This window comes from Prunus avium, chromosome 4 (assembly GCF_965620075.1).
Source record: "Prunus avium chromosome 4, drPruAviu1.hap1.1, whole genome shotgun sequence".
In the NCBI taxonomy this organism is placed as follows: Eukaryota; Viridiplantae; Streptophyta; class Magnoliopsida; order Rosales; family Rosaceae; genus Prunus; species Prunus avium.
The window spans coordinates 36,487,446-36,502,063 of record NC_142287.1 but is presented as its reverse complement, the minus strand read 5'-3'; the positions used below and the strand labels follow the sequence as shown (position 1 = coordinate 36,502,063).

The 14,618-nt window shown below is 36.5% G+C and overlaps 1 protein-coding gene across 2 annotated transcripts; it reads left to right on the top strand.

The window, feature by feature from the left end:
• Nucleotides 1–805: 805 nt before the first annotated feature.
• LOC110754819 (cysteine-rich receptor-like protein kinase 6) lies at nt 806–6,822 on the top strand. Of its 2 annotated transcripts, XM_088252034.1 has the most exons (9): nt 806–1,767; nt 1,926–1,935; nt 2,003–2,041; nt 4,868–4,983; nt 5,120–5,247; nt 5,340–5,550; nt 5,663–5,900; nt 6,020–6,170; nt 6,288–6,822. In XM_088252034.1, exons 1-9 carry the CDS (start codon nt 954–956, stop codon nt 6,645–6,647), a joined length of 2,067 nt encoding a protein of 688 aa, XP_088108160.1. In that variant the 5' UTR covers nt 806–953; the 3' UTR covers nt 6,648–6,822. The 2 variants fall into 2 exon arrangements, with proteins under 2 accessions (XP_088108160.1, XP_021811622.2); XM_021955930.2 differs by lacking the exons at nt 806–1,767; nt 1,926–1,935; nt 2,003–2,041 and adding an exon at nt 3,794–4,769 and having other exon boundaries at nt 4,858–4,983.
• Nucleotides 6,823–14,618: the final 7,796 nt, after the last annotated feature.

Below are 14,618 nucleotides of genomic sequence, written 5' to 3'. Positions count from 1 at the left end.
CAACACTTTTAACAAAAAGTTTACCGAACGCCAAACTGCTTTCTCTTACAGCTGATTTCTCTCATAGCAAATTTGACAGTGATTATTTTCATAGCTTAGCAATGCCAAACTGATCTTAAGTCAAATACTTTAATTTGGTTTTAGTTTAGAAATAGAGCAACTTTCTGATTTATATTAATATATATATATATATATATATATATATATATTGTAAATTATATAAAATGGATGTGCTGAATTGAATGAACCAGTTATTCTTTAATTCTTCTTTTCTTTTTTTCCTTAAATTTGTAGCACCAAGTAATTACTGGTGTCATTGTTTGATTACTTGATTGGTAAGTACTAATTAACTGGTTAAAACAAATTAACAGTTGTTCTTGAATCTTGGTCGTCCGCGTGTTTAAGGGGACAAACCCGATAACAGTGAGTGTCCAGACACCACAGGCCTACACAAAAAAAGAATCTAAGTCCACAGGTCAGGTCTTCTCTGTACAAAGAAAAAAACCAAAAGCAAACGTACGCAAAACGCACTCTTGTCTTTTGGTACTCCCCTCTTATCTATTGCCTTTACTTCCCTGCTATTTCCATCCACAGACCGTCTAGACCGGGACCAATAACAAATTTGTCAAGCAACCATCTAGACCGGGGCCACAAGTAGAGTCAAGTTCTTCTCTTAATGTCCTATCCTATACGTCTAATTTGAGCAGACCAAGAAGGAAGAAAATAACACAAAAGAACCGACTTACTTTGTGGTGAGGCCAGTTGGTCGCGAGTCCTCTCCCCCCCCCCCCCCCCCCCCCCCAAAGTTCAAGTCTCCCTCTCGTATATTAGAAGAGTAATTTACACTCTCGCTTTATCGGGAAAAAAAATTCTACAAAAGGATCAATAATATTCAAACACAGTTTTTGCTATAAAAGCTGAAGTTATTTTCATTCAGAGGAACAAACAGAGAAATGGGTTCCTCAAGATTGCTAATTTTCTTCGTTCTTCCTATACTCTTGGTCTTGGACCCTCTTGCTCCTACCATAGCGGACGACCATATCGACAAAGGTGTTTGCACGAAGACAGCAGACTACTGCTGGAGCTGCTTCAATACTAACAACACCAACAATGGCAGCATCTACAATCAAAACCTCAACACCCTCCTCTCCTCTTTCCCTTCCGACCCCCAAATCAATCCCAGATTTTACAATTCTTCTCTGGGACAAGGCCCCGACAAAGTGAACGCAATTGCCGTATGCAGAGGGGACGTTGCATCCGAAGATTGCCGCACCTGTTTCAAAGACTCTGTTTCCATTCTCCTGCAGAACTGTACTAATCAGAAGGAAGCAATCATATGGGCACAGCGCTGTACGGTTCGATACTCGAACATCTCGATTTTCGGTGTGCTTGAATATGAGCCTGTTAAGTTTGTGCCGAGCCCAAATAAGATATCAAACGCTGAACAGTACAAGCAGGTGCGCGACCCCTTATTTGGAAATTTAAGTGAGAAAGCTGCAGCAGGGGACTCTGTTTTAAAATTTGCAGCAGGGAATGCGTCGGTGCCTGTAACAAATCAAACTATATATGCAACTGTCCAGTGCAGCCCTGATTTGGACAAACAAAACTGCAGCGATTGCCTTAAAGAGTCCATCTCAGATATTCCACAGCATTTTGGTGGTGTGGATGGAGGAAGAGTTCTTAGACCCAGCTGTAATTTGAGGTTTGAGTCCAAGCCTTTCTATGAGTCTGGAGCAGATACCCTAATAAACCTTCCAGGCGAACAAGGTATAATAATTTATTTTTGTTTGTTGCTTAATTTCTTGTTTGAGCCCCAATTAGTTAACACCACGTTGCTAACAAACAGAGCCTTGTGATTTTTGCAGGAAATAATACGAGTGAAAATAAGACGACTGGAAATAATACGAGTAACATTACAACAAAAGTGTCGCCACCGTCGTTCTTCCGATTAGCATTGTCATTGTGCTTATTAATATTATCAGCATTTGCGTTCTTGTGAGAGTTTGGAAGCGAAGAAGGGCAAGAAAGTTTATTCAATTTTGTTTTATTACAAATTGGAATTTAACAAGGGCACTCTTTGTTTGTAAGTGCTTGAATTTGTCAAGGCCCATGTAATAAGGATTACTCCTTTTTTTTCTTTTTTTTTAAATAATAAGAATAAGGATTATTCTATGGTGTACGAGTTCTTACGCAAAGGGCAGACACTGTATGGTATAATCTTAATTTTGCTTTTGTGATGTCTAAGTGTATATTTGTGCCAAATCTAAAGGTCTTAGCAAGATTTTGGTTGAAGGAGATTCTAAGCTCCTAATTGATTGTGTTAACAAAGTTTGTGAAGTCCCCTGGCGTCTCTACACCTTGGTTAAGAATATTCATTTCTTGGCTTGTTTTGAGGAAATCTGCTTTCAGCGTGTCCCATGTGAGGCAATTTTTTCTGCAGACGATTTGGCTTCGGCTGATCATTTGTACATGTCTCCCCATGTTTGGATTCACTCTCTCCCTCCTGCTGCTAAATATGATTGTTTGCTCGATTTAGTTGGTCAGGCAGGGTTGTAGGCTGTAGCAGTGGTTTTGCTTTGTAGTGTTCCCTTTCTGCGGACTGGACAACTCCAAAAAGCCCAATTCAAAATGAATGCGCATGCCACTCTTTTCTGCTCCAAAAAGCCCAATTCAAAATGAATGGCATGAGCTGTCCTTGACTGCTTTTGTATTTATGTCATTGTCTTAGGCTTGCAAGTTGCAAGCATTTACGGACTGAACCAATCAAGACCATTCTATATGTTGGTGGGGCGGTGCAATACGCATGGAGATGGCCGACAACCACCCATCGAAACCCACAACCAACTCCTCTCCGTCCCTCTTGTGTGCTCTCTGTGTTTTTAATAAATAATTTTGGCTACTTTTTAAATTTGCGTTTTGGGATGAATTCTTATTTGGCTTTCTTTTTTGCAGGTTCCAATTTCTTAGTGAGGGTATCGGTTCATCACCTTGCTGCACCTCTCTGCTTCTTAGTCTGAAAGTGCAGACTTTAATGGACCACTTGTGTTCTTACAAGGACATAGGCCCGTTTGGTTTATGGAAAAGGAGACTTGATGATGGGAAATTAATTACTTTCCCATGTTTGGTAAGTTCATGCATGGGAATTGCCTAGTCAATAAAAAATAGGAGGGAAAGTGAAGCTCATGAGAAAGTTTGGAAAAATAAGCCAATATTAAATAAACATTTTTCATGACTATTTTGTCCCCATTAACAATTTAGAATTACAATATATCATTAAATGTATTTTTTTTTATTTAATTTAATATGAGTATAATTAAAAATTTATACAAACTTTGTTTTCCATTTTTAGTCAAAATAAACATGAGAAATGAAATAAATAGTTATTTTCCCAATATTACCAAACGTGGGAAATGAATCTTTTATTTCTCATCCCTTGGGAAATAATTTTTCTTCAAATTCGTTCCGTGAATCAAACAAGGCCTTAAAAAAAATTTAATGAGAAGTTTAAAAATAAAAAGTAAAAGAGATGGAATTTGGTTAGGTAAACTAACGTCGCTAACAGACAGGAGTCCTTTAATACTGCTATGCCAGGTGTCAATTTATCATTAGTTTGTAGTACCACCTGTCATTGTCATGTGGTACTACAATATCTCAATGTGGTGGAGCACCAAATACCAATAATTTCAATTCAATAGAAAATTCAATCAAATAACTCAATGTGTTTGATTCGTTTGACTTGTCGCCAACTACTAGCCCTACTTACCATCTGTATCGACTTTTTCTTTCATTTATTTCATCACAGACTTCATATACCATAATGGAACCCTAGCTACGCTATACCATATCATAATATTTAAATACAATATCCTCATACAGATCCCAAAGGGAAATGCAATTGATGCCTGCAATGGTTTCCTCAAGATTTCTATTTCTCCTTTTTCCCATTCTTTTACTCATCGCTACTCATCAAGCCTTTGCTCAAGAAAACTGGCTAGCTTATCAAAGCCACTTGTGTTCAAACAACGAAGGCAACTACACCACCAATAGTACCTACCACAGAAACCTCAACACCCTTCTCTCCTCCCTTCCCTCCAACAACACCGGTAACGGCTATGGCTTTTACAATTCATCCTACGGCCAGAGCTCCGACAACAACCAAGTTTATGCAATTGCACTTTGCTATATGGTCAATATTGACGACCCTGGTTGCCGCAATTGCCTTAATGTCTCTAGGTACGCTCTCATTGAGCTCTGTCCTAATCAGAAGGAAGCTATGTTTTTCAACCACGGTTGTATGTTACGCTACTCAAACCGTTTGATATATGGCACCATGGAAACTACGCCTTCTCTCTGTATGTCCAACCCACAAGACGCACCGTCTTCCACCGTCAACGAATTCTTTGAAAAGCTTAGGGAGTTGTTAGAGAGCTTAAGAAGTGAAACTGCAGCTGCTGGTTCTCTTCGTAAGTTTGCATATGGAAACAAAAGCGGTGAAAATATCCAAACAATATACGGTCTTACGCAGTGCACGCCAGACTTGTCCGAGCAAGAGTGCAATGATTGCTTAATTGGTGCTATTGGAGGTTTGTACGTGTGTAGTAATGGGAAAATAGGTGGGAGAGTTATTAGACCCAGCTGTTACTTTCTGTATGAGGTTTACCCCTACATTAACATTTCAGCTGTCAAGCCACTGCCATCTCTACCAAGCCCACCATTATCATCACCACCAATATCTCCTCCTCCGCCTTCAACAACCAGGAATTCAGAAGGTTTCTGATTCTCTGAATTTTTGCAGTGCATATATGTATATATATATACAGAATGTTTTTATTATAGAAGATTTTGTGATTTTTGCAGGATCCAACAGATCTCGGAATGTCGTGATTATTGTTGTGTCAATCGTTGTTTCTCTGCTACTAATTATATCCATCTGCATTTGTTTGAGAGTGAGGAAGACAAAGGGAAAGCTTGAAATACTTCCAGGTACTGGAACAAAGTGAACTCTAGTGAACATCAAAATTCCATTTGATTTGCTGAAGCTTATTGTTGTTAAAATATAATCATTTTGGATGCTCCTTAAACAAAGAACCTATTTAATTTTTCTGAAATTGTTCCTCAGCCGAAGATGTAGATGAAATTGGAAATGCAGAATCCTTGCAAATGGACTTTGGCACCATTAGATTAGCCACAGATGACTTTTCTGAAGTTAATAAACTCGGACAAGGCGGATTTGGTTCTGTTTACAAGGTAATAACACATCATTATATATCAATTACATGCAAAGTAACAATAAGTTTAGCTTCCTTGAATACAACTCATTTGTTCTTATATTCTTTCAGGGTAGGCTATTTAATGGAGAAGATATTGCTGTGAAAAGACTTTCTACAAATTCTGGACAAGGAGATTTGGAGTTTAAAAATGAGGTCATGTTGGTGGCCAGGCTCCAACACCGAAATTTAGTTACGCTTTTGGGTTTCTGCTTGGAAGGAATTGAAAGGCTTCTTATTTATGAGTTTGTACCTAATTCCAGTCTCGATCACATCATATTTGGTATATATATATGCTTCAATGATCTTTCATTCTTTCTTTTCACTTCAAAGATTTTCTTTTCACTGGTGTGACATCCAACAAACATGAAAGAATCGTTTTCATGAATATGCAGACCCAATCAAGCGCACACAACTAGATTGGGATCGCCGCTACAAAATCATAGTAGGCATTACCCGAGGGATCATTTATCTTCATGAAGATTCTCGACTTAGAATCATCCATCGTGATCTCAAAGCTAGTAATATCTTGGTAGATGCAGAAATGAACCCCAAAATATCAGATTTTGGCATGGCAAAGTTATTTGTGCTTGATCAAACACAAGGCAATACCAGTCGAATTGTGGGGACATAGTAAGTACTTGACTAGGCTACATAGCTTATTATATTATGATTGTGATGGTTTGCTATATCACTAATCCAAAATTTTCGTTCATGTTAATGATAATATGGACATTTTTATTGATATGCAGTGGATATATGGCTCCAGAATATGCAATGCATGGACACTTTTCTGTTAAATCAGATGTCTATAGTTTTGGTGTGTTAGTTTTGGAGATAGTAAGTGGGCAGAAAAATAATTGCTTTCGCCGTGGAGAGAATGTGGAGGATTTGCTAAGCTATGTAAGTAGATGTGTACATATATATCTAGTAGTTTATGTGCGTTTGCAATTGAATTGAATGGAACCAAGAAAAGAATTTATGTCTAACTCTATTATTTTTACAAATCAATGGTTGCAGGCATGGAAAACTTGGAGGGAAGGGACAGCTTCAAATGTAATAGATCCGACATTGAGGACTGGTTCAAGAGCTGAAATAATGAGATGCATCCACATTGGGTTATTATGCGTGCAAGAAAATATAGCTGATAGGCCAACCATGGCATCTATTGTTCTAATGCTAAATAGTTACTCTGTCACTCTTCCAGTACCCTCACAACCAGCATTTTTCAGGCATAGTAGGGTTGGATCTGACATGTCTTCTTCGGGATGGACGAACAATTCAGGGTTGACAGCCGGGTCAGATCGATCCAAGAGCAACTCTGTTGTTAAAGCACCAGAAGATGAGGTTTCAATGATCACAGAAGTGTATCCTCGATAGCCTGAAGATGCATACATGGAAACTTACATTTGTTAAATTTTTTTAATGTAATTTAGCATTTCCTTTGATTAGGTGCGGAATAAGACTTGTCAATGCATGTGCAGAAGTTCCGATTAGGTGGTTTAGCAATCACAATAGAAGAAAAGGCAATCAATCAAACGACGACTTTGACTAATTTGGCTTGTTTTGTTGCCCACGACTCCCATCTCTGTCAAGTTTTTTATTTTTCTCTCGGACCAGTCTTCGTCACGACTCACATGCCTTGCTCAGAATGAGATGTTCATTGACTTCATTAAAAGTATAATCTACCCTTAATCACACGACATTTATCAAAACTTGTTGTGTTTAGTTTACCCAACTCACACCAGCTGCTGCTTGTAAACTGACAAGGTTTTTTTCAGTTTTCTTGCGAAATTGGCAAGTAAGTTGCCTAGAAAAGATAACGACATGTCGTGGGGGTTGGAATGGGTTTGGAGCTTATAGGCTTTCTTTTCTCGTTCGATCGACTAGCTTACCAGGGTCAACTGAAAAATGTACTATGAAAGAAACAAGAAATCTATAATTGCGCTCTCTTTGTCTGGATCATGATCATGCATGGAACACAGACAGAGAGGCTTCAAAATAAAAAATAAAAAGTACAAGCACTATAATTACAATATGTTGGAAAGTCTTCGTCTTCCACTAAGGTAAACCATGTTCTACTTTGGCGGCGATGAATATCCAGACTAGCATCAACTTTTGCCTTTAGCTCTTTTCACCTTACCTTTTTATAAAGTTGTTTTTCCATCATTCATTAATATATATATATAGGCTTAAATGTTAAAATGGTCCCTGTGTTTTAGCTCATAAGCCAATTTAGTTCATGTGTTATCAATTTGGCCAATTTAGTCCATGTGTTATCAATTTGTTAGTCAATGTGGTCCATTCCCTTAAAAATATAAAATATAAAATATAAAATATTTAAAATTAATTTAAAAAACTGTAATTGATTATAAAATTTTAAATTCAATCTGAAAATGGAATATATTTTTTTAAATTTTCACCTTCCCCAATTTCACGCACACACCTCAACCACCTCCCAAACCCATCTACTCTCACCACCACCACTCCAACCCCAAACCCATAGCCACCCTCACCACCATTCCAACCCCACTTGAACCACAACAACTCTCTCTCTCTCTCTCTCTCTCTCTCTCTCTCGGCTTCCTCTCTGACAAATCACGAAGATCTTCATAGTCGCTCACCGTAACCTTGATGGCTCTACTGTCAATTGATCATCCTCGCTGTAGCAAAAGTCTACGACATTCAGGCCAATAGATCGAAGAGGAGAGAGAGATGAAGGGCTAGTATGAGAAAATCTAAAACATAAGAGAGAAGAAAAATTGCAGCAAGAAAAAAGTAGGCATCAATTCGACTAAGAACCTTTTTTTTTCCTACAGGAATCGAGACCATTGGAGGTTGAAGTTGTGTGCGTTTTAATCATTGTAGCATTATTATTATTATTTGAGTTTAAATCTTTATAATTAATTACAGATTTTTAAATTAATTTTAAATGTCTTTTTTTAGGTTTTAACATAATTTTGACGGAAAGGATCAAATTTGTTAACAAATACAAACACAAAGATTAAATTGGCCAAATTAATAACACGGGGACTAAATTGACCGATAAGATAAAACACAGGGACCATTATGACATTTAAGCCATATATATATATATATATATATATATCAACACCCCTTTACAAATATTCCAACAAGAACAAGAGATCTTTTCTGATGTTGATAACAAGCAGGGACGGATCCAGGAATTTTTCTTCCAGGGGTCAACGTCTAAAAAGTTAAAAAAATTCTATACAAAATACACCCATAAATTTTTTTATATTAAAAAACCCTTAATTTATTCAACTAACAGTAACTAACCAAAATAAAACCTCCTTGGTAAAAAATTAAAAAACAAACCTCAACAACTAATCAAGAAAAACATCAATATTCATCCCATAAAAATAAAACGATAAATTATCATTCATATATAAATCATTGAGAAAACAACATTACAAAACACCTATTAAATCAATCCACCATATTTTTATTAACTATATTAACCAATCCACAAAAGCAAAAACCTTATATTAAAATGCACAAAGATTCAACACTAAAGTAACAAACTTTAAACCTATCAACCTACTAAGAAATATTATAAACATTGCAGGACAGTCAACAATGTAATTTATCTCGGTTACAACTATATCGATGTATTGTGTATTAAAATGCACAAAAACAAATTATAAAATAGAATGAGCTAAAATTATGTAATAAAGAAAAATACATGGAAAGGAAAAAAATGTAAAATAAAAAGTAAACACAAAGTAAAGAGCAAAAGGAACAAAGACAAAAATATATACAAAAAGAAAAAACTGAAATGAAAAAGAGGAGAAAAAGCAAGATTGGGAAAGAGAAAAAAACAAATTGGAAACAATATGTTTAATATAAATATAAATATAAATAAAAAGAGAAAAACAAATTGGAAACAGTACTGCGTTTGAAATGTCTACTGTATTGGGGATTGTGGGCTTTATCGGGTAGCAGCCCCATTGCTTGCTGTTGCCCTGTTTATTTTAATATGTTTAATATAAATATATATATATATCATTAAATGAAACGGCGTCGTTTCTCCGTGAATCAAAAGACTAAAAAAGGAAGCCCTCTTCGTGCAATGCTGCTTGCTGCGCTGAAGTTGAAGTTGCTGCAACCCTTTGAGGCATTTTCTCGAACAGATGGCGGGCATGAATTGCCCAGCCATCTAGCCGTTGCAGGGGTCAATTTTTCTTCCTCTAGAGGCGGATTCAGGAGTTGCAAGGGTCACTTGACCACCCTTGCTCCTCTGTGGATCCGTCCCTGATAACAAGAGATCTTTTCTGAAATTGCATACAAATATATCAACATCAGAAAAGATCTCGTCCTTGTTGGAATATTTGTAAATTAATAGAGGGAATGCTTCTAGTTAAACCAAACCTTATCCGATTCCATTGTTCTACAGGCTTCTAATAAGCGCTTTTAGCAATTTGACAACAACAGAAATAAGCGCTTTTATCAAGCATTGATCCGTTTAACAAACATGCAATATTAATTGGAAGCATCGATTTAACTTGGTGGTGTGTTCACCAGCACCACTCAGAGGTCAGAGCTCTACTTTCTGAGAATAAAAAGCTCTGGCCGAAGCTTTTATATATTCTTATTGCTTATTTCTTATTTGAGAAGCATTCACATTTCTATGAAGTTCAAATACGTACAAATATATATATATACAATATATATGTGATCTTATCTTTAAATTAATTGATTTACTGATAAAAAATAAAAAATAAAAAGAATGCTCCCATTACAACGACCTGTTCCTACTTTTTCTGCACTGCTCATCATGAGATCCTTAACCTTATCATATATACCTCTGCAGGTTTCACCTTGTACAATGAGCCAAAACAAGATGTCTCAACTTCTATCTTCATTTTCAAGATTAATGAAATTTATAAAGAAAGAACCCTAATTGCCAATTGGACATGGTGTTCAAGTGGGCAGGCAAGGAACAACCGAGCCGACCGGTAAAAATTGACCACTCAGTCTCCGCGTGCACGATGACATATACATATTTTACTGCAGGGTACTCAGATTTGATCCATCTTAGTATCTTACATTTCAAGTTGTATTCGTTTGGAATTCGTTTTTCGGTGATACAAAGCATTCAAGATCAGAATGATGGATTTTCTTACTAATTTTTTTTTGGGAGCTGATTTTCCCACTCCCCTTTTCTCCACTTACACTCCCTTTTGTTTTTTAATATTTTTTAATCACTTTTGTTCTTTCTCTTTCCTATTCTACCCCTATCTTACTTCACTTTTATATTATTTCTTTTTCTTTATATTTAATTTTCCTACTTACACTTCATTTTCAATAATTTTTTTTTCAATGGATATAGAATTCTTTAAAATTAATATATTACAAAACAAAAACAAAATATTTTCCCCAGCCCCAATAACCCCCTCCTCCTCCCATCTCTGCACTCCAGCCCCACCATCCTACTACCACCCCTAAACCCAAAAACAAAATATTTTCCCCAGCCCCAATAACCCCCTCTCTTCGTCAACCCCCTCCTCCTCCCATCTCTGCACTCCAGCCCCACCGTCCTACTACCACCCACACCATCCACCACTGCATTGCCCCCCAACCCCAACAACATCAATGGCTCGCTCTCCCTCGACTCCTTTTCTCTACCCCTCTCTCTGCAAATTAAAAAACAACATCAGTCAAAATCATGCTTTATTCCCACCAAATTCTCAAAAGTCTCTGACTTATTGTCCTTCCTTGTAACATTTTTGCTAAGTGCGAACAAAGAGAAATTTCTAATGCTCGGGTCTGAAGCTTTTTGCTTCAAGTAAGTAGCTTTACACTCTGTGATTCAGCTCAACCAATTAAAGTTTTTTTCAACCTACCCCCATGCCGCACCCCACACAGCCACCCACCCACGGATAGAAATCGTTGCCGCAACGCAGCCACCCACAAACGATCTTACCGCCCCACTGATAGCCACACTCAAACCCCAAAACTTTAAAAAAAACGTGGATGGTTGTTGAAGAAAGAGGGGGAGAGAGAAGAATTGGGGCTGGGGAAAATATTTTGTTTTTGTTTTGTAATATATTAATTTTAAAGAATTCTATATCCATTGAAAAAAAATTTATTGAAAATGAAGTGTAAGTAGGAAAATTAAATATAAAGAAAAAAAAAATATAAAAGTGAAGTAAGATAAGGGTAGAATAGGAAAGAGAAAGAACAAAAGTGATTAAAAAATATTAAAAAATAAAAGGGAGCGTAAGTGGAGAAAAGGGGAGTGGGAAAATCAGCTCCCTTTTTTTTTCTCTGCTTTTCAAGACAAACACACGTGGCACAATATTACTATAGGATGGCTACCGATCCACAGTATCAACATGAGCATGACATAAAGAATATCTTCCACTTTTTGCCGATCCAACACTGCCACAATTAATTCTTATTATTATCCTGGATTTGAGAAAAGCATCTACATGGAAAGCAACTTAAAACAAAAAGCACTGCCTGTCAATTTTTTTTTTTTTAAAAAAAAAAACTTGGACCAACCAATATCAACATGCACTGTGCATAGTACTGGGAGTGAGTGGTAGAGACTGTAGCATTGTAATGCCCGTTTTGGAAAAGGCCAGGCCAAGCCAGGTGCCGGTCCTTTCTAACAAAAACTGTCAAATAGTCTGAGTGACTATACATGTCTGTCTGCTGTCTTGACCATATCAACGTCTTGCCAGCATTGCCCACCACCAGCTAACTTAACACCACCCCAAACAGTATTAGTCCATAGAAAATATGATGATTAAATCGTAGAAACTACCAGAAATTTCCCAATAATTTGAAAGGTCTTAATCATATTGTCCAAGACTTTCTTTGTAAACACACAAGAAAAAACCAATTTGGCTGATTCAATTAACAAGTTAATTTTCCTAATTAATAAGTTGATAAAAAGGTCATCATACGAGTGCTCAGGGAGCCATATCCATCGGGGATGGATTCTTTAATTCCGAGTTAAAATACGGATCGTTGCTTGTGCGAATTTTAATGGTGCTTTTCTTTTAGCTAGCATCTTTTTACGTTGTGGTTCAAAAATCACAAGAGAAGATGGATGAGGAGGGTGACCTGCAAAACAGCAGTACACGATTATGTCAAAGCAAAGCCTACAAACAGAGAAACTAGGGCAAAGCACTTGAGTTATCTTTTTATATATATGAAGAATCAAGGATGCTATTATAATTTTATAGTTGTCAAGACTCTAAAAGTCCTTTAAAAAAATGTTATCATAAGTTGATTCTATTTACTAATAATATATTTTCAATTCATGAATATTAATCATGTTTTTTATTCACATTATAATATGTGGATTATTACCCACGGTTGGCCAATGATTATTTGCCAACTTGAGCGCTTGTGCTTGCTCCACAGATCATGAGTTCAATTCCCCGCGAAATCAAACCAAAATTTAAGTGTGGCGCCGTGGAAATGGGTTGTTGCGCTAGTCTCCCCGGGGTTACAAAGTCTTATCAAACTTTGTAATTTTCCATGTAGTGGAAGAGTTCTAATCACTTTGAAATTTTTGGGAGCGCAACCAGACTTGTATATACACATAAGTGATAACACAGACATCCTCAGATATTATATATACCCAAAGGGGGCTGATATATTTGCATAAAAAAGAAAAGAACAAGAAGCCCTGATGGAAAGCAAACTTTCCACGGTTCCTATATACTGCTCACATTATCTATGGTGCAGCTTGGCAGTTTTCTGCCCGTTAGGAACACGTGACTGCTGCAACCTACCTGCTATGTCGTGTGCTTGCAGCTTGCTTGTCTCGGAATGGAAAGACTCTACATGTTTTGATTGAGAGATTAATTGTTTGTCTATTGGTATTCAGTAAATGTTCAATTGGAATTTAAGCCCTGGTTACCAACTTACCATGCTCCCTTTATATCTCTCATCACACTTGTGTTGTATACTCGTCTTTTTCTTTATTTCTCTCGTCGTATATGATTAATTGATTAACCTTGATTATGTGATGAGAAAGATAAACTGAATATAACATATTACATAGGAGTTTCTATCGAAATGGTGGTGAAGTCCCCTGGCGTCTCTACACCTTGGTTAAGAATATTCATTTCTTGGCTTGTTTTGAGGAAATCTCCTTTCAGCGTGTCCCGCGTGAGGCAAATGTTGGATAAATTGGTTTATGGATGCTACTTTTCCTGCAAAACATTATATGAAATAATTATTAGAAAATTGTAATTTACATTGATAGAGTAGATTAAATAAAATCAATGAAAATTACAGTAAAATACTTATCTTTTGGGATGTAGAAGTTGGTCTCCATTGATACTTAATAGTTTTAGGTTGAGGCGTGTAGTCACTGTCCTTAAGAGTAGATTTCGCCCCTCGGAGACAATGTCTCGGTGTAGCAAGGTTGTATGGCGCCCTACTCTCCAGGATACAACAACCTATGACCCTCATAAGCGTACACTCACAATACTTGGGTCAGATGAACACTTGAATCTTTCCCTTGATAAAAGAAAACAAATTGGAACACAAACTCAAGAACGCAGAGAAGAAAATAATGAAGAAATATGTCAATCTGATTTCTTTTTTTTTTTTTTTAACACATAGCTCGAATGGTTTATTATATAGGAGATTACCAACTCCAAGTGAACGTTGGGTTTTTAACTAAGCAATTAAACCACATAAAACACTTGCACGTTAAGAACAAAATTTGATCCCAACTAAGCAATTAACTCACGCAATAAAGATTGGAATCAAAACCTTCACCAACTATTGTAAACCAAATACATTTAACTTATTTAAATGATAAAATAAATTGATATAAAAAGTAACGGTAATAACTCAATTAAAACCAAAGAGGAGATATCAAAACCGACAACGCTAACAATTAATATAAAAGTATCATGTCATAGATTTTATAAATATAGAAAATAATAGCAGTTTTAAAGAAGTAATCAAACCACTCAAAAATCTGGAAATATAAGTTCAACATAAAATAAGTAATAAAATAATTTTGTATTTTGAAATACTTACAAAAATTCCAACAGCAAATGTTTCTGCAGACGCTTTGGCTTCGGCTGATCATTTGTACATGTCTCCCCATGTTTGGATTCACTCTCTCCCTCCTGCTGCTAAATATGATTTTTTGCTCGATTTAGTTGGTCAGGCAGGGTTGTAGGCTGTAGCAGTGGTTTTGCTTTGTAGTGTTCCTTTTCTGCGGACTGGACAACTCCAAAATGCCCAATTCAAAATGAATGCGCATGCCAATTTATAAAGCCCAATTAGATTAATTTATAATAATTTAGAATATCCCCGAGCATAAACTAAAATAGAAGAGGGTGCATTTGC

What these genes read in the sequence shown, in the direction of transcription:
- LOC110754819 (XM_021955930.2), top strand. Translation starts at nt 3,890, where the DNA reads ATGCAATTGATGCCTGCAATGGTTTCCTCAAGATTTCTATTTCTCCTT. An exon ending in TCTCGATCACATCATATTTG is followed by an intron (nt 5,551 to 5,662) that starts GTATATATATAT and finishes ATGAATATGCAG; the next exon opens with ACCCAATCAAGCGCACACAA. An exon ending in AGTCGAATTGTGGGGACATA is followed by an intron (nt 5,901 to 6,019) that starts GTAAGTACTTGA and finishes ATTGATATGCAG; the next exon opens with TGGATATATGGCTCCAGAAT.